The sequence below is a fragment of the Podarcis vaucheri genome (assembly GCF_965113315.1).
Source record: "Podarcis vaucheri genome assembly, chromosome: 5".
NCBI lineage: Eukaryota > Metazoa > Chordata > Lepidosauria > Squamata > Lacertidae > Podarcis > Podarcis vaucheri.
Window position 1 is genome coordinate 33,980,176 of NC_138763.1, and position 26,994 is coordinate 34,007,169.

The 26,994-nt window shown below is 40.4% G+C and overlaps 1 protein-coding gene across 2 annotated transcripts in view; it reads right to left on the minus strand.

Moving 5' to 3' along the window:
- PXYLP1 (2-phosphoxylose phosphatase 1) overlaps positions 1-26,994 on the minus strand; it is a 69,460-nt gene that overhangs the window by 14,366 nt on the left and 28,100 nt on the right. The window contains exons 1-3 of one of the 2 annotated variants that reach the window (XM_082221846.1): positions 15,791-16,052; positions 14,940-15,101; positions 13,969-14,095 (exon numbers count right to left, since the gene is read on the minus strand). In XM_082221846.1, coding sequence (XP_082077972.1) covers positions 13,969-14,095; positions 14,940-15,101; positions 15,791-15,887 — 386 coding nt within the window. In that variant the 5' untranslated portion in view covers positions 15,888-16,052. Of the gene's footprint in view, positions 1-13,968; positions 14,096-14,939; positions 15,102-15,790; positions 16,053-26,994 lie in introns of those variants that run through there. The other variant, XM_082221847.1, reaches the window with a different exon arrangement.

A 26,994-nucleotide genomic window follows, 5' to 3' on the forward strand; every position in this document is an offset into this window, starting at 1 on the left:
AGATCCTTCTGGAGCTCTTCATGATCTCCACTAAATTGATTATGAACAACTTAAAAAGTACACACCCCTTCACAGACTTCATTTTTTACATCTTTCCACTGCAAGAACTGTCCAGTTTTTCCTGCTCTCTGCTTCTTAACCAATTACTGATCCACAAGAGGACTTCTCATTTTATTCCATTACTGCTTAGTTTACTCAGGAGTCTTTGGTGAGGTGCATGGCACACAATAGACGCCCATATACTCACTTCACCACTAATCTCAAATTGGGCTTCTGTATCTATATTTGTATGCCATGCCACAAATTAATTTAGCAGATACTCTGCAGATGGTGGCATTTATGAGAAACTGGGGGAATCTGTATTTTGAAATCTCAACGTTTTTAGCAATAGAAAACTTCCTTGTTGCATGCCAGTCTAATAGTGCACCATCAAACAATGCAAGCTAGTCTCTAGGAGCCATACAGGAAGCTTCCTACATACAAGTCTCCCACTGTGATAATTCGCAAGAGAAGGGATGGAAAGAAGAGGTGGCAAAGAGATTTTGAAAAAGTATTTCAGATGCTGCTAGGCCAATTACCTTTCCTTATGCTTTTTTTTTAAAAAAATCAGATTAGCAATCTTGCTGTTGAATTGGCCAATTTACAGATACTACATGAAATGGAGCATCCAGGCAACAATGTGAAGGTTGCTGGGGCTGAGCGGAACACAAATAAATTAGTCTGTGTAGTTTGAAAGCTTAAGCCTCCAGAGAGATTCTTAAAAATTAATTTCCATAAAAACATGGAAATAATAAAAATGCAAGAGATTAATTACACAACTCGGCCCTTTTTAATACCTTCGGGGTGTAACAATGTTTAACTTGATGCTTTCATATGTCCAAAAATAAAATTTAAAAATCTTAGCTTCCGAGATCAGACGAGATCGGGCGTGTTCAGGGTAGTATGGCCGTAGACTAAATTTAAAAATCTTATCAACTGTTACGGAAAGGGGGGGGCATGTCTTCTTCACTACAATATATTTGCTCAATTTCTCTAGGACTCCATCACCCCTCCCCTGTCCTCCATAATCTCTCAAGTAATCTTGTCAAAATCACTCTGCCAAACCTTTCCTCGGGCAATGCCAGGTGACAGACTATGCGTACATGGACCATTGTCTTCTCAGGATGTGCTTATCTGCGCATATCTCCAGCTCTGCATATTCCCCCCTCCCTCCTCCATATGTTAATCCAGTGTAACCCAACCTCTCCTTAATGTATTCATGATGTAATCTGTGTAACCCAACTTTTCCTTAATGTATTCGTGATGTAACTGGGAGGTATTTTGCACTGTATTCTGGGACATGGAGGGAAATTTCAAAAGTTCATGTCACCCCCTTTCTCGCTGTTCAATCTCGCCTTGAACCTGTTGCGCAATAAACTTGGATCTTCTGCCGTTTGCTCCTGCGTCCGGCTGAGCTCATTTTCTTCCGCAGGGACCCACGGACTTAGTCCGATGAGCTGGGTGGCAGAGTAACCCCGCACCCAGATTTTAGCCGTAACAGTTGGCTGCCCAACGTGGGGCTTGCGGTTCTCCCGAGCTGCTGACTGGGGGCCCCGAAATCTTCAGCCGGCTCCGGGCCATTTTGCCTGGGAAGATCCTTTTGGACCCCCAGCCATCTTCTGGGCGGTAATCGAAAGCCCTAGGAGTTCAGCCGGGGAGCAAAGAGGGATCCAGCCGGCTTATTCATCGATCCCGGGATCATCATAGAAGACGCGTGAGTATAAGGAAAAAGGAAAATCCAGTGCACTGGTGGGAAGGGGGTGGAAGTCTCCTGGCAACTGAATTCTCTGCCCTCCTCTCTATCGCTCCTTCTTGCCTTTCTCTTGGTCCGGTTAGTGAGAGAGACCGTGGACCGCTGCTCAACCCGAAAGGGGGGTTCTGAGCTCTATCTCTTTTCCTTAAAATCTCCAGCCAGCCGCACCAATTGGGAGTCCGAAAGTAAGACGGTGAGACCCGGCTTGGAAAGACAGCCGACTTTCCGCAACGGGCATCCCAGTTGAAAGCAAGGGGTTGGAGCTCTCTTTCCGAACTTCCCGAGCGCCCTTACGGAGGGGGCAGGAAGGGGTCTGGCTTTCTATCCCAATCCCAGCCGCACTGGTCGGTGCCACGTAACCATGCGTGAGCCCGCTTCCAAAAGCAAGGGGGATTTTCAGTTCGAAATTCTATCCAGGGACCACCTGATCTGGCACTGCATGGCGCGGGCGTCCAGTAGGGCCCCTTTTCCTGAGATGTGACGATAGGTAGGAGGTTGCCAGGAGGGATAGCCCATGAGGAATTGGGCAGGACCGGCAGAGTGGAAAGAGACCCCAGGTTATAGGAAAAAGGAAATAAGGAAATAGGAAATAAGGAAATAGGAAAGGGAACGCAAGGAACCGGATAGCTAGAGCTCTCTAAAACCCACTAAGGAAGTTGCCAGGCAACTAGAAGCCCCTTCTCCTCTTTACTATACGTCCCTGTACTAAGCGTACCAAACCCCTAGACATACCAATCCTAATCAACCCCTCTCTTTCCCCCTTCTCTATCCCAGACACCCCCCCAAAAAAAAGCAAAAAGCAAAAAAGCAACAACAGCAACGCATGCATCTATAAAGGGGTACCCAGTCAACAAAGCGTTGTGAGCCCTACCAGTCTGATTACCTGGTGGTGTGTTTGAAGAGGCAAGGAGGCTCATAAAACCATGTGGGACCTTCCTACTAATTTCACTTAATGAAGCCAAAGGTAGTGGCCCAACTCCTTGCAATAACCAACTAAAGGATGAGAATATATATGTTTACATGTTGTCTGTTATGTGTGTTGTCTGTTAATACATATATGAGAATATGTATGTTTACATGTTGTCTGTTATGTGTGTTGTCTGTTCCTTCTGTCTCTGGCAGACTGCCTTTCTTAAGTGTGCATAGTTTAAACTGCAAGCTTGCTTCAAAATTTAAATCTAAGGAAGCCATGCTGGATCTTAGCAGTCCTAAATAAGACAAAAATTGAGAATGAAGTGTGCAAATGTTTACCCCACCTCTTGCTTTGCCCCAACTTTTGAGATTGTGAGTCTACAGTCTTATTTTGGAAGGTGCTGATAACCTAATGTTTCTGCTGCAAAAGCCTAGTTGAGCCAACTGCTCTCTCAAGCTAAAATGCAGTGTATGTACTTCATTAAGCATATGCCTATAAAAGTATGGTGTTCATTCTAAGAAAAATATTTGAATCCAGTTTTAACTTTGATTTGGTTGGACAGAAGAGTTATTGTAAGGCTCCTGATATCAGTCTCTATAAGACTTCATGGCCTCTTTTGTTAGAAAATGCCCCCCCTCCCCCTTGTTTCACTCTGCCTCTTTCAGTTGTTTTCCCCCTTCTTACTTCTGTGCCAGGTAAATTTACTCCCGAGTAAGCTTCCTTTAAAGGAAACTGCAAAGAGGGGAGGGGGGCAACACTCGTGTATTCCCTTAAAAAAAAAAATCAAATCTAGGGCTGCTTTAACTGTGCTTTATAAGAGATCCTCTCCCTATCTTACGAAAACTGTTCACTTCAATCTTCCTTAAATATCATTTCAAACTCACTCAAACTATCTCAAGATCTGCAAAAAGGGTTCTGTGTAAAGTTATGTACTTTTATTTTCCTCTTCCTTAGTACATGATAGGAGCATAGATGTTTCCTTTCCCAGCTGTAAATCTGTACTTAAATGTGTATGCCTCTTTGGTAGTACAAATCTTGCTGCAAAATCTTGCTGTGAACCCTATATTTTGGAGGGTTGGACTAGATGACCCCAGGGTCCCCTTTCAACTCTCCCGATTTGTGGCTGTGTGGAAGGACATGTGTCTGCAAGCATTGGAGGGTACTTCTTAAATTCTGGTGACGTGATGGAGTTGAAATTCAACCTAGCTATGCTCTTTAGTTTTAAAAGGTGAGAGGTGAAGCCCAACTGGTAATATCAAGCATTTAAGTGATTACAGTGTTCATCATTTTGTCTATTATTTAAAAAAAAAATCAAACTTAAAAGTCCATTAAAAGTTTAAGCACATAAAAATTCATATAATCAAGTAGAATTAGCCTTGACCATCCATCCTGTAAATAAAGGGCAGTAAAATTTGTCTGCAGATGGTAAGGCTGAGAATGTTTAAAAAAAAAAAAATCATATGAATTCTAACTCTCTGGCCATTTTACTCATAAATAAGAGAGCGGTTGATTGTTCCGCGAATGGCCAGAGGGATATTAGCCCTTTCCTGTACATAAAGGAAGCAGTCTCGTTTGCTTGGGCCGAAATCGCTAGCTTTGGTAAATACTTAAATTGCTGAGTTTCTCTTTTTTGTTTAAAATCAAACCCTGTTTTCAAAATCTACTCCATACCCTTCCCTTCCCTTATTCAAATGTTAATTTAGCCAAAGGATGCAACATTTTCAATAGTACAAAAGGTTTGCTGAGACATGAACTCTGCACATGCACAGAGGCTAGATCAGCTAAAGAAGAGAGAGAGAGAGGACGGGGGGGGACTGTAAGGAGGGAGAGGAGGTTTCTTCCAAATGTAAAAGAAAAGTCAGAACCATTGAGGGAAATCACCCTTAATCTGTCTTTGCTCCAGGGGCTACTTAAGACAAAAGGCTACAAAAAAAAACAACAAAAAAAAACTAGCCCATCAAAAGTCAAGAGCTTTCCAGGTTCCAAATCTTAACATGCCAAATTCTTTTCACAGGTAAATATCAAAGCATTCCCCCCCTCAATGGGAATTTTAGGAACAGCATTTCCTGACAAGCTTCTCACATGAAATAATTTTCCCTTTTAACAGGATATGTGAACCCCGATAACAAAGTGTTTGTCCCTTTTTCCTCCCACAGCAACTTTCTTTCTGTTCTGTGAAACAAGTCTGAATCCCTGCTGTATTAGTGACCTCTATCTCTTTGTGCCTTTGACATTTTTTAAGTTACAAATAATCTGTCTTCATTTATTTAATCAGTTTCTCCATGATGTCTATGAAGTTAATCGAAGCACAACCAAACATTGTTTGTGGAATGGTACTTGTTTACCTTTGGCCTGAGCATTTCTTACTAATTCTGTCATTTTGGCTAGTGCAAGGTACCTGCACAACTTTAAATTGCCATTCATTTTATTGGTATTAACTCATTTCCCAGTATTCCGCTATTAACATTACAGCTGATGTCACATCAAGAAACACTTTTATTTTCATTTGGGATGTTAGAATGCCAAAACAGATTACTTCAGGTTACTTATTAATTGTGTGTCTTAGCATTTATTTATTTTTGGTTCCTCATAGCTCATTTTTGTGTGTTTGTGTTTTACTTTGGGGGACATGTTCATCACATGTTGAAAGTCAGTCTCATGAAGTTCTTTTATTGAATAGCACATGGTGAATTTTAAGTTTTCCTCATTGTTTTTCCATTTTTTTTTCAGTCCAGTAGTAATATGTGTGGTTTTGATAATATCTCTGTACTATTTAATAATAGTTATTTTCTAAATCTGATGTTTTTGTGTCAAGTTTGTTTTCATCTGACTGGTAATCTAATTTTTTGCTTTCTTTTGTATTTTTTAACCTTTGTATTTTTTACAGTTCTCTTTCCCTCCAAGGTGAAGGAAAGCAAACAAACTTGGCAGATAATAACAGTAGTTATAGGAAAATGTGATAATAATATTGGGATGAATGAAACGCTTAATTCGCTAAGATTTTATTATTTGCAACTTCCAACAGAAACCGAAGGACATCCTTTTCGCCCTTTGCCCCCTCCCTTTTCTAACTGTCTTTAAGCCCCCAAACCCTGCCCCTTACAGGATATCACTTCTACAGATGTGCAGTGATGAAAAGCAGCAACAACCCCTCATGGCTAAGGGGAGGAGTTGAATTGCAAGGACATTTTCTCACTTTTGAACCTTAAGACTGTGCTCCAGGATTCAAAAGATACATGCATAAAAGATCACAATTGTGTCAAGATATGTAACTGATATTTAATTAGTTTGTTTTGTATTATGTGTTATTATGTAAGAATGTTGAAATGTGTCTGACAGTGTGATTTCCACAAAGGGGGGCAATTTATTGTGTGTAACTGTTTTTATGTTTAATGTCTTATTCCTTACACACCAGTGGAGAATTCTCATGCATTTTATACTTTCTAATAGCTCACACTATTGTGTAGTCCAATGTTTAGATAACCACAATTCGTTGTCCCACCTGGCACTATGCCAACCTTCCCTACCCATTTTAAAAATGTGCTAAAACTTGCTTTACCAAGGAGAAGCTTCTAAGAAACATGAAGGTGGATATGCTTTGGTTTAGCAGGAATGATTCCTTATAGACTTAAATTGACTTATTTGGACAACTGCCCTTGTTAAGAATGGTTTTCTTTTAACAGATTGGTTTGAAGAGTTGAGAACCATGGGGCAAGATAAATTCAAATTGGACTCAGTTTGAATTGGGCACGTGTATCCAGGCTGCAATTAGCCTTTTGGTCCTTTAAGTGCAAGTGAGCAACCCCCATGCGTGCAAAACCACAGCCTATAATAAAATCCCATAGCTAAAGGCCAAGGCGAAGACATCTCCCTCAGAGATGCCCAAACCTGTGCCAGCTATGGTGAATGCCAGGCGACATGGTTAAATGAAAGCCCTGAGGGGATTCAACAGACAGGATGTGTTGCTGTAGCACTATGTCAGTGTGAGACCACAGAAGAGCTACCTTGACACCTGAGAACACAAAATGGCGGGGGGGGGGAAGCAAACTGCACTTTGCAGTCATTAGTGGACCTTCCTGCCTAAATGTAAAGCATAGATCACTATTGAGAAAATATTTCTTCCAAGGTGCTAGAATACCACAAGTAACTGAGCAACAAAATATTAATTTACGTGATATCCTATGTCTAGCTATGTGTACTGTTACACCATTATATTTCTGTGCAAATATCCTTAAAGCAGCATGATATGCAAGTCCCTTTCAGGTTTGCATAAACCCACACATCTGGTACGGTAGATACCAAGTTATTATTTAGCGCATATATATAACACGCGTGTACATTGTATTCGTCCGTGTTGCTCCCTCTTTTGCTGCCCTGCTCAACCCACCTCCTTTCCATTAGAGCGTATTCCCACTCACAGGGAAAACCTACATTCACCGAGATTTAGGGTGCGGAGAAAAGATTTGCAAGTTCTTACAGAACTTTAATGCAAATCTATCTCCGAATGGGGGACTGTTACGGAAAGGGGGGGGCATGTCTTCTTCACTACAATATATTTGCTCAATTTCTCTAGGACTCCATCACCCCTCCCCTGTCCTCCATAATCTCTCAAGTAATCCTGTCAAAATCACTCTGCCAAACCTTTCCTCGGGCAATGCCAGGTGACAGACTATGCGTACATGGACCATTGTCTTCTCAGGATGTGCTTATCTGCGCATATCTCCAGCTCTGCATATTCCCCCTCCCTCCTCCATATGTTAATCCAGTGTAACCCAACCTCTCCTTAATGTATTCATGATGTAATCTGTGTAACCCAACCTTTCCTTAATGTATTCGTGATGTAACTGGGAGGTATTTTGCACTGTATTCTGGGACATGGAGGGAAATTTCAAAAGTTCATGTCACCCCCTTTCTCGCTGTTCAATCTCGCCTTGAACCTGTTGCGCAATAAACTTGGATCTTCTGCCGTTTGCTCCTGCGTCCGGCTGAGCTCATTTTCTTCCGCAGGGACCCACGGACTTAGTCCGATGAGCTGGGTGGCAGAGTAACCCCGCACCCAGATTTTAGCCGTAACACAACAAATCTTTAGCATGTTGAAGTGAATTATCAAAAAGCCTATAACTCTAACCGTGGCTAGAATCCAATTTATGCCTTTGTACACATGGAATAGCTTTTAATCCAGCACAAATGCCATAAAAATAAGAGAGAGGGAGGCAATTTTTGCTGATTCCCCTTCCGCTGACATCTTGCAGCCTGCTCTGAGGATCTCCTAAGTCTCTGGGGCTAATTTATCAGGGCTGTTGGGGCTACAGGGGGAAGACAGCCAAGAAAAATAGCATCTGCCCCCCTTTTGTTTGCAGACCCCACCCATGGCTCAAAGATTATTCAATGAGGCACGAACTGAAATCCATCCCATATTTTTACTAGTTGAACTAATTTTCTTTTTCATTTACAGCACTTCCAATGTATTGAAGAAAACCCTCCAACAGAATGTTCTGCCAATCAGAGGATATTCTGAAATGCATATTGAGTACAAAAGTTTGACATCAGCAAGCAGACCTCCCATTTTAAGCTCCCTTGACACAACAGCTGCTGATCAAGAGATTAAAGGGGAAAGAAAAACATGGCGTTAGCTTTTGCCCGGTGGATCTCTAACTGCTCAAAAAGTTTGATTACAGGAGTTGCTGGGAGGACATCAGACACAAAAGACCCTGCTGGAATAATTTGTACACTATATACATGAGCACCTCTGAATGACATCCCCGGAATGAAAACTTACCTGACTAGGTTTCAAAAAAATAATGTTAGTTTTGCCATTGTTGTTGTTGTTATAGCCATTGAAGTATGAAATAACAGAGCTTGTATTTGCCTCTTTTAACTGGTATATACATTTCTTTTCTTTTTGCTATTTCATTACTATTGACTATAAAACTAGATAGGGACGTGGGTGGCACTATGGTCTAAACCACTGAGCCTCTTGGGCTTGCCGATCAGAAGGCTGGCGGTTCGAATCCCCGCGACGGGATGAGCTCTCATTGCTCAGTCCCTGCTCCTGCCAACCTAGCAGTTCAAAAGCACGTCAAAGTGCAAGTAGATAAACAGGTACTGCTCTGGCAGGAAGGTAAACAGCATTTCCGTGCACTGCTCTGGTTTCAGTGTTCCGTTGCGCCAGAAGCGGCTTAGTCATGCTGGGCACATGACCTGGAAAAACTGTCTGTGGACAAACGCCGGCTCCCTTGGCCTGTAAAGCAAGATGAGTGCCGCAACCCCAGAGTCGTCTGTGACTGGACTTAACTGTCAGGGGTCCTTTACACTTTTTTATAAAACTAGATGGTGGCATTCTGAACAGATTTTAATCAAGCAGCATATCTTTCACATCTGAAATTAATACAAAGCCTAAGTATGATGTATCTAAATCCACACACACACACACACACACACACAAATAGAAAGTTAATTATTCTGGTGAACAGCTACAAAAACAAGTTTTCTCTGTGGAAATCTACCTTGATTTGAAAATGTTAATTGAAATTTGACAGGAAAAATCCCCAGGGACTTGGTCTATTTTCTTACATTCATTCTTCACTATTTATATACCACACTTCTTAATTCACAAAGCCCAAGCAGGACACCTTAAGCTATCCTGCATATCCATTAGAAGTCCATAGGGCTGCAGCATAATCTGCGTAATTAATGAACTCCATCTGTGGAATACTAAATGAAATGGAGAATGGGGTGGAATACAAATGGGATACTTAACGCAACACAAAGTCCAAAGAGCTTTAACAAATACAAATTATAATGAAAAAATAACTGATCTTAAACAGCTGTCAGTATGAACGTATGTGTGGCAGTTCTACCATTGTTTTAATTCTCACTACAAACAACTGTACTTTCACAGAAGTCACTATGTCATTATTAAGAACTTCTTTGCTACACTACAAGCCTAACTAGAAAGTTCCTAAAATAGTCCTGCAATTATTTAGAGATAGCTCTTGCTCAATTTGCCTCCACAGCTGCTGATCCCCTCAACTCCTCTCTGCAACGTCACACAATGAAGTTCATCTCCCTCTCTTCTAGCTTTAGATAAGCCCTTTAACAGGGCTTTTTTTAGCCGTAACTCACCAGAACTGAGTTCCGCCACCTCTTCGGCGTGTTTTGGCAGCCTTTTGGCAGCTGTGTGCATGTGTCAGAGGTTGTGGGGCAGTGCGTTTCTCCCCCCCCCCTCAAAAAAAAAGGTTTTGCTCCCCCTGAAAAAATCTCCTCAAAAAAGGAAGGGAACCATGTGTGCAGCCAGCATGTAGGCACATTGCAGAAATTTGGAGCTAATATGAATGGCTCCCTAAGCAGCATGTTCTGTTCATGGCAGGTGCAAGCTGCAACCCGAATGCTTGCCCAGTAACAACTTCCATAGAAATAGTTGTGTTAAACTCTTGCAGCAAAAAATAGTAAAAACATTTGGTGCATCTTAAAGCCTAACCAATTTATTATTGGTTTGATGGACCAGAGTCCAATTCATTTGATGCATGTTATCCTAAGGTTGCTAGGTATATCACTGTTTTACACATTTATCAAAAATAAAAAGACTATGCCTCAGTGGAAGTACAGTTCAAAAGAAAGGATGTGTCTGGTTACCAGTCACCCTATTTCAGCGAGGGGGTAGGTACAGAGGGCCTCTATGGAGGTTCTATCCAATCATGTTTCAGAAGCCACATTAAACAATTATAAAAATTCCATATGGATGAGCATTTGAGAGTCCACCAAATTTCTCTGCTTGGTGGAAAGAAGTCAACACAGCGCCTTGCATCCATGTGCAAGGAATGCCAGGAATGAATTAGTTTAACATATCAAAAGTCACACATATCACACTATTCTCTTCTCAGAAAATGTTATGGTTGTTCCCAAGTGTGGCGTTCGTACGGAGCCCCCGGTTGTCTCACGGACTATTGACCCGTACACCACTAATCCGCTGTCACCAACCAGGTCCTCCCTGGTAAAATCACTTCAGTCTCAGTCAACTTTTCAATTAATAAAGAAGAGTGTATTTTATTTCAGACACAAACAAAACTTTTACAGCATTCCAAACGTTGTTGCTCTTTACTTTCTTAGTCTTATTTTCCTCTATCTATCTCTTCTACCTCCCCACACTCAAGAACCCACGGCCCTAACTGTCTCTCTATTACCAACTGCCTTTCCCAACCAGCCAACCCACGAAAACCCACCAACTACCCACCAACAACTCCCAACCAACTCCTCCCAGAACTGGTTTTATAAACACACTGACTCCACCCCCCTGGGTCCTGTCTGTGCAACCTATTTAACTATTTCCCCTCCAGCACTCTCTCATATATGTTAACATCACACCAAGTGATTGGTGAGAACAACTAAATCAGGAGATCTGAATAAATTTTGATGAAGTAACTCACTGGATATAATAAAAAACTGACCTTCCAAATTCAATGTATGGTGGGCCTCTCTACAGTGTGATCTGCTGATTTTAATTACTACTAAGTTTTATACAGCTTCTAAGCGTTAAAAAAGGGGGGGTTTCTACCCCTGTCACATGCACTTGACAACTCTGCAAAATATTTTCTTTAATGCTATACAGCAAGACATTTTAGAGCCGAGACTGGTAAACCCTGTAGGCTTTCCAAATGGCTTTGAATTATCTCTCTTCAATTAATGTTTCATTCCCTAGAGTAAGTTCATTAAAAAATCCTATCACTGCAATTAGCACATTACTAACTGCTTATCCTATTATAGAATTTAATTGCTTACTGTTGCCAGTACACTTTGGTAACACCAAGTAGGTTCAACCCTCAAAACTTTTAATATACATTCCCTGTTTCAGGATTGTACAGTTTTCTTTGTGAAAATGTGTTTACCGCAATACGCTCCCTCCTCCAAATTCAATTATATGCAATTTTACAGATATTGAACACTTACATAAAAAGATCGTGTTACATTCCTCACCTTTGTGTAATGGTATACATTTAACACAAACCAGGATTGGTTTTAACTATTATCTTTATAATTATGATACAACTTCATTCAACGTATTACTTGTCCTCCTTTAGCAATTCTAGTTAATCTTTAAGCATGTGTTCTGACCCTTTCCGTAGCATCAAAAATGAACTTTTGTTTTCTAGCTGGCTATCTTGACAAAACCATCAGATAAGTAAACTAGACTCCCATCTGTGATGCCAATAAGCAATTTATAACAGGAATGTGTCATTTATGGTATTTTAAAACCTATGAATGCAGTTTATTAACACTGAATCCATAGTCAACATACTTGCATTTCATAAGGATCTCACTATTGTTGAAGAAGCACACAAAGTGTTCAAAAACGGGGGGGGGGGCACTATTCTCAAACTGAGCTGACACTACAGCTAACATTACAGAAAGATAACTGGCAAACAGAATATATCAAACTGTTTTAACACTGTGAGCGGATGAATGAAGAGACAGGGAGATTCTGTGGTTCTGTGGTTCTCCTTGCCTCAAAACACCCTGACATAGAAGGAGAAAAAATCTTATGATGAGTTTGATTGCATTACAGCCCATTATCTAGCCTACGATGTGGCAATGATAGAGGTGGGGAAAGCATTTTTTCCTCCTCGATCATTTTCCAGAGGAGCATATCTGAGTGCTGCAGGGCCAATTACCATCTGGCCAAGGTAGAACTCAGTTGCTAGCTGTTACACATTTGCAGGACACTCTGAGGGTGAGATTGTTTGGCCCTTGTGGTTAACGTACAGCATCACTGGGTCTCATCTTTCAAGATGGCTTTCAGTTACTGGAACCTGAGAATACAGATGTGGTTGGCACTCGGTCAATTCCAGCTGACCATTGACCAGCATGGAAAATATGTCCAGCTCAGAAGGACTGTGGATGAAGAACTCTGCCCAAGCAGCTTAATGGACTGGAGGAGGGTTAATAAACTGAGATTCAACCCAAACAAAACAAAGATACAAAAGATACAAAACAAATATATTGCAATGTGGGCTGCCTTTAACAATGGTCCAAAACTGTTGATCTGAAACAGGGACTAGGCGTTTATATCATATTATGGCAGGGCTTTATATGCAATACCGGCTTCTAGCCTGTGTCTCATTTAAAGTGCTGATTTTAATCTTTAAATCGCTTAATAGCTTGGGACTAGGTTAGCTAAATTGGTGGCGCTGTGGGTTAAACCACTGTGCCGCTTGGGCTTGCCAATCAAAAGGTCGGTGGTTCGAATCCCCGCAACAGGATGAGCTCCTGTTGTTCGGCCCCAGTTCCTGCCAACCTAGCAGTTTGAAAGCACGCCAAAAAAAGTGCAAGTAGATAAATAGGTATCGCTCCGGCAGGAAGGTAAACGGTGTTTCCATGCGCTGCTCTGGTTTCACCAGAAGCGGCTTAGTCATGCTGGCCACATGACCCGAAAAAATTGTCTGCAGAAGCAGACAAACGCCGGCTCCCTCGGCCTGTGAAGTGAGATGAGTGCTGCAACCCCAGAGTCGTTCGCGACTGGACTTAATTGTCAGGGGTCCCTTTACCTTTACCTAGAAACCACCTTATTCTGAATATGCCTAGTGTATCTATAAGATCATAATGAGAGGCAAAGTTCCACATGTCCCTAGCAAACAAGGTGAGAAGAAGGAGAGGGCCTTCTCAGTAGTGGAATGGCTTCCAAAGAGGCTTACTAGATGTCTTCCTTTTGAAAGGCTTTTATTTACTCAAACCTTTTAAACAACTTGTATTATAAAACAGAAGTAGAACAAAACAAGTTGTATGGGGTCCTAGTAATTGAGGTGCACTTATTTCATAATCTGAGCTGCTAACTGATTTTATTTTTCCTTTGCTCTAAAGGAGAGCTTTTAATGCTGCATTTTATTGTCTTTATTGCCTTTTAATTATTGTATTTTAATGTAGTTTGGTATTCTTTGTTGTCTAAGTCGACCAGAGAGTTTAAATTGATGGGCACACAAATTCAGTAAATAAAACGAGGCTCCATTATTTATCTGCACTTTCATCATGCCTTGAACCTTTAGCAATCTTTATGCAAGAGATGGAAACAGAGGAGAGCAGAAAATAACTGTTATTTTGTGTGAACATATAGACTAGGCACTACGGATAGAAAGGACTCTTTTAAAGTACGTACGTCTCTACTTGAGCATGTGGAAATCCAATACAGAATGCCCATGGACTATTTATGGGTACTTGCATTCTACTGAACAAATAAATCCTAGAGAGAAATGGTAAAATCCAAAACTTTTACCTGTTGGGCACTAATGTACAATCAATGTCTGGCCTTTTCGTTTTGGGAATGGCATAAAGAGGATATCGGTCCCCATGGCGAATCAGCACATGAACAGAATTCAGTTTAAAATAGTGAGGGGCATGACCTATAAAAGAAACATTAAAATTGATTTTAAAAAAAACAACAATCAGTTTTAGAAGTCTAGAATTCACCAAGTTCATATATTCAGCTACATACCATATAGGCAATAAAGGAAAAAACACATAAGCTGATCTTTACAAGTCAAAAAATAAACAGAACATGTTGCTGTTGTTTAGTCGTGTCTGACTCTTCGTGACCCCAGGGACCAGAGCACGCCGGGCACTCCTGTCTTCCACTGCCTCCCGCAGTTTGGTCAGACTCATGTTTGTAGCTTCGAGAGCTACAAACAGAACATGAGCACACACAAAAGCAAACATCCAACAGCAACAAAGATGCATTATTCTAATATGCTATAAACTGTTAAAAGAAGACAAGAACAGGGAGGGAGAATACTAAAATGGGAAAAGGATTATCAGATATACCGTATATACTCGAGTATAAGCCGACTTTTTCAGCACATTTTTTATGCTGGGGGAAAAAAACCCCTCGGCTTATACTCAAGTGAGGGTCCCTGTCGGCGGCGGATTAGATGGAAGTCAATTTGTTTTGTTTTTGCATTGTTTTTTGTTATTTTTGGAAAATCAATAAAATGTTATTTTTTAAAAAAAGGAAACACATTGGCATATTAGAAGAACCTTTGGTCTGATCCAGTAGGACTGACTGCAACTGAGCCAAGTAGGTGGTGAGGTTTTCAAAGCTTTGTTTTTTACTTTATTTACTATAGCAGCTTGCTTCTACCTGGAAATTTTTTAAGAGCACTCTGTATCAAGAAAGCATGCATTTGAAATTAAAACACCAGTAATTACACAGAAATAAAGCAGCAGACACCAATGCTGTAACAGGCTTACCTTCCATACTGCGTTCAGGTATGTTGGGAATGTTACAATAAAACTGGGCTTCGAAAATTGGATCTATAGCAGGTGTCTCCGTCAAAGGATCAGGCATTATTCTCTTTCGATTCTTGGAGCCAAGATCATCTTCTTTAACAGGGTTAACAGGGATCAAGTGTACTAAAAATACAAATAAGCAACATTCACATCATTTTGCTATTGTTACATTATGTTACAGCTCTATCATTTGACTCTAAATATAAATACAAATGTTTTCCAGGATATCCCTATTACATTAGGCATACCATAAGTGTGACACACAACAAGGGGTGGGGGATTGGAAACAGAAATAAAGAAAAGAAATGTGGAATCATCACTACTGATGCCCTGCCACTGAAATATTTTCCACACCGGTGGAAGTGCGATGCAAGTGCAATTTACCATATATTTCAAAATATACCTGTAATCTCTGCCCTTCTGCTATCCTCCCCAACCCTACTCCAAAAATACCACCTTTAAAAGGGGCTACAAATTCATAATGTTTTCTATAGTTACACAAAAATACAAATACTTTTAATAATAAATGTTCCTATTTTAATAGGAAGAATATACGCATCACAGTGGCTACGACAAAAGCTACTTCTAAAGAAGGAAAGACCCGTGCAATAAGCCAAATCAATATTACAAACTTGCATTTCGGTATCACTGACTATGTCTTATATGTATTTTCAGTGAACTGCAAAACATTAAGATATATTTACTTTTTGTCTGAAGCATAGTAATCAGAATAGGAAGCAATGTAAGCATTACAAAAAAGCATAGAAGGAAGAAAGCAGCTGCAGCAAAATCATCAATTTTAAACCATTTACCTAAAATTAGAATAAAAGAAAGGAAATCTGTTTCCCATTTTCTTTTTCCTTTGCAACCACAAACGGTCCAAAAAGAGTATGCAGAGAAAGTAGCCATTTCAGTCTGGAATTTTTTTCTTAGTGGTAGCCTTAAATACAGACTGTTCTTTCAGTTCCATGCAACCAAACTGTTTAAAACTTTTTCACTGACGTAGGAAGTAGGTCACACAGCAAATACTTTTTCAAGTTACGTGGCAATTTTTCATCAGCATGGAAGAGAAAATATGCATAATAAGAACTATTCAAAGTTCATTATCCCTCTCCCCTAAAGAAGGGGCTTGTGGTTTCCAAGTCTTGCAAAGTAGTTTTCACTAAAATATACAAATACAGAAAAAAGTAAAACACAAGTAAGAGACTAATTAGCACAGAAGCACATTAAAGGGTGGGTATATGCTACGTAAAGAGAGGGGAAATAAATGGTTAATTAAGAAAACCCAGTGGCAGATATTATGCCCCCTCCCCCCAAAAAACCCAGCCTGGAAGAGACAGATAAGGTGCATATGGATTAGACAGCTGAATGGGTACAATGCCAATGCTGCCAATTCAGACACAAAGCAAACCTGAGAATGCACTGCAGAAAATCTTACCATCTGCTATGCCAATTTAAGGACTACTATCATGCCAGACTCAATTATAAAGTTGTATATTTGGGACTACTTAACATCTTTTATTGCTTGAGAAAAATGAAGGAATCGTAGAACTTCAAGTCTACTGCACTCCACCTACTGTACTTAATGGGGAGTAAGCCCCACTTAATGCAACAGGACTTACTTCTGAGTAGCATAATTAGGATTGTAGCATAATTCTAGTCATGTGTTGTGGTGAGCTCTGAAGGAGTATGAGCTTTCTTACACCACAATTCCATCTATTTGTCTACTTGAAAGCAAATTCATTGGGGCTTACTTCTAGGTAAGAGGGGGCCAGGATTACAGCCTGTTAGCATGCCAGTGCATACAGACCATTGGTGGATGTTTCCTAGTTGCTAACTTTTTGAAATAATTCAGTCTTCATATTGCCAAACAAACAAGTTGGCCACTGGATACACTCCAGATTATGGCCACAGTGGAGAGCAAAGGATTAATGCCATAGTACCACAGAGCCTAGGACTTGCCGATCAGAAGGTTGGCGGTTCGAATCCCCGCGACGAGGTGAGCTCTCGTTGCTCGGTCCCTGCTCCTGCCAACCTAGCAGTTCGAAAGCACATCAAAGTGCAAGTAGATAAATAGGTACTGCTCTGGCGGGAAGGTAAACAGCATTTCAGTGCACTGCTCTGGTTTGCCAGAAGCGGCTTAGTCATGCTGACCACATGACCCAGAAGCTGTACGCTGGCTCCCTCGGCCAATAAAGAGAGAGCGCAGCAACCCCAGAGTCGGCCACAACTGGACCTAATAGTCAGGGGTCCCTTTACCTTTACCCTTTACTACTCCACTACAATAGAGATCCAAGGCTTATTGCCAGCATTGTCAAAAGAAGAACCTATTCAGTTTAATGAATCCTCCTTTGGCAATACAAATTGAAGGTGCAGGAGACTCAGTCCAGATCAGAACCACAGCAGGGAGCAAAGAGTTAAACCCCCTCTAGCCGCCACCCTAAATTAGGGTCCTGATAAGGCCCCAGTGTGATCAGAGGCAGAGGCCATTCCCACTTTGAATGCAGGGGGAAAGTTTTTTCACCACTACGCTATATGAAGAAAGGATGTGAATGTTAACAGACATGTAAGAACTCATGAGCTATCCTCCTTCTATCCCCTAACATGTCTTTCCCATCTCCACTTCCCCAATTCCATTCAATCCTTCATTCCTAGGGTGGCCCTGTTTTTATTGTACTGCATTGTCTAGAAGGTCCATTTCCTATCAAAGTATGAGAAAACAGGGAGAAATCGCAAACAAAACTTATTTGAAATGCCAAACTTTCAATTCAAAATGTGTCATATGTTCAAAATAAATGGTCTTTAGTATATATTTTGTGCTTAATATAACCTTGCATAATTCACACAAATAGAAGACACCCTCCAAAAAGAAAAGGGGGGGGGAGATTACTAGACAGATCTTTCAACTCTCCTTGCAGAACAGGGAAATAAAAGGATTTACAGAAGCAGATGAAACCAGAAATAAAGTAACATTGTTCAAGTACACACTTTATTTCAACAGAAACGCAAACGGAGAATGAAACTGTTTACTGTGCTTATATTTTGAAATACAGGGGACCTCAAAGTAAACAAATTGCTAAAGAAATACCTACATTTGCACACTTGACAGCAGACTGAGCAAAGTTTTTTTTTGCCAAGTCAATCAGGCAACAAATGTGCTCCAGCAGCTTTAGAGGCCTCTCAGTTTACAGTAAGACAGTTACAAATATCACAATATTGTGACACTATAACAAGAGACTTGTGTGTAGTAGCTAAATCAACAAATTCCATCACCTTTGAGAAGCATGAAAATAAAACTATATTAAAAAGGAAACCATCAACAGCTTCCTAAGTTTGAGAGCAAACTTGCAAACCAAGCATTAAGTGACACGTACTTATGTCGCTGACCAACTAAGTACAGTGGTACCTTGGTTTCCAAATGGCTTAGTTGTTGAACAAATCAGCTCCCAGAAGCCGCAAACCTGGAAGTGTTTCAGTTTTTGAACATTTTTTGGAAGCCGAACGTCCGACGCAGCTTCTGCTTGAGTGCAGGAAGCTCCTGCAGCCAATTGGAAGCCGCGCCTTGGTTTTCAAACGGTTTTGGGAGTCGAATGGACTCCCGGAACAGATTAAGTTCGAGAACCAATGTACCACTGTATCCTCAGTAAAGGACAATTTTCGAAAAAGTTCTGTGTGTTTTAGTTGAAATCATTCAGATTCTGCATGATTTATTTTGGCTGGCAGAAGCTCTCCAAGACCTCAGGCAAGATCTGAGCGTTGCTTGCAGAGATCCCTTTAAAACAGGGGTGTGTTATCTTCTGTCTGCAAGCTGAATTAGTCCTGGCACAGGTCCCAATTGGCACTGTGAAGCAGTTTGTCCAAAACCACACCCACCTGACCCACACCTGGTGTCATATATGACGCCAGGTGTGGGTCAGGCAGCTGGAGTAGGAGAGGAAGACAAAGGAAGAAGAAAAAGTTTTGAGTTGATGGAGGGGCCCTCTTCCCATCCTTTGAACTCCCTGGGAAGCTCAGGAAACCTGGTGCACCTGAAACTGAGTGTAAAATGTGCAGCTGAATGGGACACAGCTTTGGGCAGCCTGAGGAAGCACCATTCACCTTGGGCTTGCCCATAGGAAGCAAGTCTAGAGTAAGAGACCAGGGGGATGCCTACTGTTTCCAGGAACTCTTCTCGCTGTTTTTGTTGGACCCTGAAAGAGAACCCAGAGGCTGAGAAGGAGCGTGTGTCAGAAGGAAAATGAACCTATATTGATTTATATATATTTGTAACTTTGTCTCAGTGTAACATTTTTATATGTTGCTGTGTATTTGCGTAATGCTTTGTTTAAGCTGTTTGTGGAACTTCAGTTTTCTGTACACCACTTAGAGATATTTTGAATATATTAAGCAGTATAAAAAAGGAGGAACTATTAAAATGTTCTCCCTATTGTTCCCTGGCAACAGAGGCTTGCAGGCACTACCAGAGGCACTGACTTCAAGCCTGATGGACTTGGCTGCACTACAGGGTTCCTTGTGGAATAGCCAGCCTCACAGAAACAGCTCCTGCACCACAATTCATTGGTGTCAACAGGAGTCCTCACCCCCACCCCTAAGGTGCACAGCAGGAAAATGTTCCTGATTTTCATTTCAACCATAGATTGGAATGAACCTTCCTTGTGTTCTGTGGTCCCAATACAAACTACCTCCCGCACCTAATATTTATGGTTTAAAAAAAACATGATAACTGTTACTTACATCTTAACATACCCTATGCATTTTCACATGCCTCCTACAGGTTAAGAAAAGAGAGACCAGACAATATTGATAATTTTAGCCCGTTATAACTGAACATACATCAGCATTTTACAATGCATCTCACCCGCCTGAAACTGAAATAGAAATCATATTCTTATCTCACATGCTAATATGTGTTCATGGATATAAACAGCAATCTCCATCCCGCGAACATGTCTTATGCTCAAGGCACAACACAGGAAGTACTGAGCCACTTTCCAACCATTTTCTTTTAATTACCTCTATAAAAATTTGCCCAGGGGTCTAAAGATAAAATTTATCACCAGCCATAGCAAGATTCCATCATTTTAATCCTCCTTCTGAAAGACATTAGCAATATCCACATGTACCGATGAGGCAGATTACACAGTGATAAGACAGAACAGTATGATTGCTTTTCAACGTGCAATACTTTGCTAAGAAACTCATTACACATTTGGAGAACACAAGACAGACAAACACACCGCAGTAAACAGCCATAAATTATGACTTCTGAAATTATTTCCTGTGTATCTAAAATACAGTAAGAGAAAACAGATTTTTAGTTACATTTTTAGAAGGAAAAGAAAATGCAGAAAAATGATCCTTAGGGGTGAATGGTCGTACTGTCATGCCATACAACTCCAAACAAGATCAATTTACTGGGAACTGGGGTGTCTGGAAAGCTCCAACACAAACGGCAGTAATGCAAAACAATTCAACAGCCTCACTTGTTGGTTATCCCCAGTATTAGTCCAGCTAAGGCGAATTTCAAAGTATGACTACACTGAAATTGCAGCAGATCACTTTTGCTTACCCAGCAATGGAAATTCAAATACAAGTACAGAAGAAAATGCATTGGTTAAATAACAAACTCTTCCCATGAGTTATTTAAAATCTCAGAAAGACCAGACATATGTCATATCTCTGCCAATATTTCCCAGCATTTCCCATTGCTTTCTTTCCCACACATACCAGCTGAGACCCCATCTTTAAATTTCCATTGTTCCCAATGGAGGCTTCCAACTATGTTTGGGAACCTACAATGCCACCTGGAATGCAAGGATGCATGGATTTTACAACTTCCTGAACAGATTTACCTTTTAGTTGAGTGGTCTTTTATCACACATTGAATTCAAGGTAATGAGACAATACAAATGGACACTGTGTTGAAGTGAATTTACCAACTTGGGAGACTGGCCATAGGAGCTGCCTAGTCTGTCTAAGAGGGAAGCTCCTTCCTTCTTAACAAGATTCCAGGAGTGGAAGGCTAAACATACCACAACCATCACTGGCCATTAACTCCTTGGTGGCTGGCTCTCAGGCCATTAGATCTTAGGAGAAGCAGCATTCAGTGATGAGACAACTGATCTGGTATAAGTTCTGTACTCTACGGCAGTTTTGCTCTTTCAACAGCAATTAGGGAAGTAGAAATACTTAAGTAACAGCATATTTAAAGTTTAGGAAGTAGATTTGCTTTTTTGTGAAACTGCTCCATAAGGTTACCTTCTGTTTTTCTACTGTAAGTCATTCTCTTTGAGTCTATAAAGAAAACCCATTGAGTGCTTAGATAGCCCATTTTGTGCTGTCTTCAACAGAGTTGCTGTTCAGTGGGACTGCTCTCTGAAACTGCTCTCCTTCCCTTTCAAACCTGCTTACCAAGTAAGAATTCTTAAGAATTCAAAATGTGCCGCTGGTTCTGAGAAGGAAATGTGGTGATGGCAGTGAAACTGCCCAGGCTTAAACTAGCCATATTCCCATTTCCCATATTCCCATTCAGTCAATCATTGGGGAGGCCCCTATATACTTGAGGATGGTACCCATCAGAGAGACGCACATCTGTTCAGACTGTATGTACAGTAGACATCCAGACTGCTGTGCAAGCATCACTAAACTAGCATTAAGTTTAAAAGCATACTCCCATTAGTTTTTGCAGAGATTATTCCACTCGACAGGAGGAAAATTAAATATGTGAAAAGTTTATCCAGATTTCTTTCTTTGCATTCTCTTACAGAAAGTAATTCAGACAGTAGTCATACACCTACTCACTTCTCCTCCTTGAAATTACTGCAAAGTATCAACAACCTCACCTAATTATCATGCAGAAAATATAACTGTAGCTCAATAATTATAACACTTTGGTAGAAGTCTGAAAAGCAACTGACATGTGAAGCCAATAGATAAAGTAAAACAATGTAACTTAAAAGTAATTCTGCTTTTTTATTTTTACATTTTTGCAGGATTGCAGGATTGCTAGGAACATGCCCTGCATTTGCCAAATGTGCAGCAGAAACAAATGTGAAGATTATCACTAAACTAGCAAAACCTGAATTCCAAATTAGACTTAAGGAGGCTCATCCATGCATCAAATGCTACCTGTGGAAATGTGAATTATTGACAAACGTTGGACAGCCCAAGTCTAACAAATACAGTAATAGCAACCAATCAGTGAACTTTATATGATAGTTCTATTTATTGGGATTTCACCACCCAGCAACAGTTAGCTAGGCCGGCACAGTATTAACGTAACTTATGAAAGGAAACTGACTTTGCTTTAAGCAAGCCTCTTTCAAACAGCATATAATCACGCAATGCACTTAAAAGTAGTTACTGCAAAGGAATTACCAGTTATCACCTCATATCAGTCTTGAATGGGATCCCATTATATTCTTCAAAACCACATCTCCTTTTCACCTAACCTCCCAATTGCCTATATAGCGAATGCTTACATACTTAATACGTACTACACAAATATATCATCGCCCCATCATCACCCACTCCCACCAAGACTCAAATGTGTACAGATTTGTAGTGTTCATGGAAAATAGGTCAGTGCACACATTATCCACTTAGTAGGATGTTCTATTCACTACTACATCTTTCTTTGATCTAGGATCTAATGCACATGAGCTCCACATCACACTGTGGCAGAACTTATTGGGTTGACTTGTTTTCTCTAGGAGACAGCAACTAAGTGACATAATGAGGTGTTACAGCTTTCCTATTCTCAAACCAGGTGAAATACAGTCAATTAAAAACTGTTGCCAAATTAAAAAAAATACTTGCAGTGATTTAGACTACCAAAGTTATTATCTTTCTACTATTTCAACACGATAATGGATCTGTCCTGGGAGCTCAGAGTCTTCAAAAGAATATATTGTAAACTAAGGGAGATTCCATTGGCTTGTTAGCTACTTTCCACATTATTAGCCTGAAGCCATTTAACTAAACAATAATTCAAGTGCTGTTTGCATCTCCCCACATACATACAGTAAATCAACTATTCATTCTAGCTAATGAAAGCTTTTAAATACACCCATTTTCTTTGTTTCTATATTTTTAATGTACACATGTCACCATTTATAACTGAAATGGCTTCATAAGATGACATCTTGCTAATTCTGGTCTGCAGCAAAACATTTGCTAACGCAAACCAGAATGTTTTACTATGTTTTTATATACCATATTGGCCTGAATATAAGCCACATTTTTTTTCCAAATTCCAATTGTGAAAAGTTAAAGTTCGGCTTATATTTATGACCTTACGCTGCCGGCAAAGCGGTGCGGCTCCCACTCCCCGCACAGAGCAGCCCAGGAGCATGGGGCAACGGCGCCTGTCCTGTCCGCGGCTCCCAAGCCGCTGAATTTTAAAGGTGAGGCTTATTTGCAGGTGTGGCTTATATCTGGGCCAATACGGTATGCTGGAAGCTGCCCACAGTGGCTGAGGCAACCCAGTCAGGTGGGCTGGGTACAAATAATAAATAATTATTAATTATTATTATTATTATTATTATTATTATTATTTATTATTATGGAAGGAGGACAGAAACTGAAAAAAGACAAGCAAAAGAAAAGTAGGAAGCATGAGATATTTGTGAAGAAATAAAGGAGTGGGTAAAGTTTATAAACATTAATAAAGAAAAACTCTATATGTAACACCGCGACAAAGGTTTTCCTCCTTTGCATCAAGCAGATTAGCAAAGGAGCCAAATGAATAAATAAAAGCAGCTATATTAATATAGGTTAATTGCTTTACCAAAGGGCTGGAGGGAAAGCATGGAATGATTTGATAAAGGTTCATGAAAGAACAAAATAACCTCAGGGTAGAATGATAGCCAACATGCTGTGGCGTCCACGAAGAACAAAAACAAACAAACAGTCATAAATCAAAATAAAAAAATTCCTTCCAGTAGCACCTTAAAGACCAACTAAGTTAGTTGGTCTTTAAGGTGCTACTGGAAGGAATTTTTTTATTTTGACTATGGCAGACCAACACGGCTACCTATCTGTAACTGAAACAGTCATAAATGCGACTGTGCCACTAAGACCATTAACAATGGTTAACTGATGCCTGTTTTTAACTTTTTAACTTTGTTTGTTTTATTTCTGCAAGCTGTTGTGGCATATTTTTTTGACATAGCAGCATGAGAAATAGTTTTATGCATAAATAATAGCTGAGGCATGGAGTACCCATCCTAATATTAATGAAGGTCAAACCATGGCAGGAGAACATTAGAAGGCACAAGTGTAGTGTTTAACATGGCCTTCACCTACTTCCAACCTGGTCCAGATGTTTTGAACTACAACCCCCATGAGTCCTAGGCAGCAGATCTGCTTTGGACTTATGGAGTTGTAGTCCATAACATCTGGAGGTTGGCAAACGCCAGCCTAACCTATAGGAAGTATTTGCTGAGGAAATGTGTATTTCTGTACACACAGAAATAATACAGCAACAGGATCTTCAGCCATCAACAAAACCCTTATATATTGTCTGATGATACATACTGCCAAAAAGAAATGTGTTTTAAATAAATGAATAAATCCCCCCCCCACATTCCCTTACAGCAGTTCTGACATAATATGTGCATCGTAAGTATGACTCCTAGGCACATACGTTTCAATTATAAATGGTCAACCAAGATGCATTCAGCTGAAAATATTGAGCTAAAATGTTAATCAATACAATTTGCTTGCAGACTATCTCATAAGCTGAATTCATAGACAGCTGCAGCTCAGAGGTCATCTTTGAGTACGGTCTGTGAATGATTCATTTGCTTCCCCATGTCTACTTACTGGAAATCTTTGCAAGAACCCAACCATGGTCCCAAATTGTTAGGGTGGAATAGTAATTTGTAGCCCTTGCTAAGAAGCAAGAAAACAACACATCATTTGAGTTACCTGTGTCAATTCCCCTGAACCTCATCCTAATAATCTGCTACAGACTCCTTGTTTTCCCATACTATGGAACTTGTATAGGAGAAAACAAACACAAGCTTATCATACCAATAATGTACTCTTAGCCAGTGAACAGTTCTACCAAGAGATCCCAAAAATGGAGTTTAAAGGAAGCAAGATCTTCAGCAACTCTACTCCCAAGAAGAATATGGAATATGAATACAAATAGACAAGAGAATAATTAATTCAGAACAAGCCATCAGCAGAGGTGTGGTGCTGAAGGCACTCAACATTTCAAGGCAGTATCAAGGCACACGCTAAACATAAAGCAACAGACATTCTACCAATGCAAACATCAAATCAGTCAAAAAGCATAGGGAGTAGGGGGGGGTAAGGTGATCTTGTAGGTAAACTGGTCCCAAGTTGTTAACGGGCTTTACAGTGGTACCTTGGTTCCCAAATGGCTCAGCTCCCGAAAACATCTGGCGTGGCTTCTGCTTGAGTGCAGGAAGCTCCTGCAGCCAATCAGAAGCCGCGTCTTGGTTTTTGGACGGTTTCGGGAGTTGAACGGACTCCCGGAACGGATTAAGTTCAAGAACCAAGAAACCACTGTAAATAATAGTAATAATGATAATTCCTTGAATTTAGCTTGGTAGCAAATCAGCAACCAGTGCAGATCTCCACTATACAGTGGTACCTCGGGTTACATACGCTTCAGGTTACAGTACTCAATTCGTTCCGGAGGTCCGTTCTTAACCTGAAACTGTTCTTAACCTGAAGCACCACTTTAGCTAATGGGGCCTCCTGCTGCTGCTGCGCCGCCGGAGCCCGATTTCTGTTCTCATCATGAAGCAAAGTTCTTAACCTGAAGCACTATTTCTGGGTTAGCGGAGTATGTAACCTGAAGCGTATGTAACCTGAAGCGTATGTAACCCGAGGTACCACTGTATATAAATGTATCACAGCCAATCGGTAGGAACATCTATTTGTTTAGCAAAACATGCCAAATCAGAATCAGTAAGAGTCCATCACAAAAAGGCATGCTGTCTCAATCCATGAGGGCTGGTTCACATATTACGAAGAAGAGAGGTTATAATACTTTCCTTCTACGGTTATTTAAAGAAGTCTAAAAAAGCAGAGACCTCAAAAACTAGCAACAGTCACCACAGTTTGAATTAATCAATGGAAAATCATCTTGAGATAAGTTTTTCCACAATCACATAAGCAGGTATCTAGTCAGCCAAGGCTAGCACAGAAGCAACTAACTGTTTGAAAGTATGGTATATAAGTATTTACAGCATGACAACCCTGGAAAGAGAGTTTGCGTTGATCATATTACTGCAAATTCCACTTCTAGCTTCCAATATAAATAAGTATATATATGTTCTCTTTTTTCCCCAGTCTGCAACCAAGCTTTTGTGTTTGAGAATCACCCTGACATTTTATGCCTTACTTAATTACTCAAATTGTAGAAAGAGTCGCAATTAATGCATTTCTATTTAAAGAAAACATAGTTCTTAATATTTTTTAAATCGTCAAGCAATTATCTGAAAGCATATAGACAGGGTGGTGGGGAGGGCTTTTCCTTCAATCAGTCCAATTCACATGTAGCATTAAAATGCACTGAAAAACTAATTGTGGCTTAACACAAATGAGCAGCATACTGGTGCATGCATCTCAAAAGTTCCTGATGAGCCCTTTCCATGCCCCTGCCATGCCAGAAAGAATAACAGAATAACAGAGTTGGAAGGGATCCCAAGGATCATTTAGTCCAACCACCTGCAGTGCAGGGATATGCAGCTGTCCCATACAGGGATCCAACCTGCAACCTTGACGCTATCAGCACCATGCTCTAACCAACTGAGCAACTTTGTGTTCTGTGAAAATAAGTGTTTGTGGTTTGTTTCCCCAAGAAACCTTGGCAATCGCTTATGGTTTGTTGGAGATCAACAATCCACAAGCACTGGTTTGCATAATACATAAAGACAGCCACCGACTTATTTCTCCTCTGGTATACAGGAGCAGGGAAGGATCACATCAGGGACTTTGTAGAAGTATGCACCACTGAGTGCAAATAAAGTTAAAATGA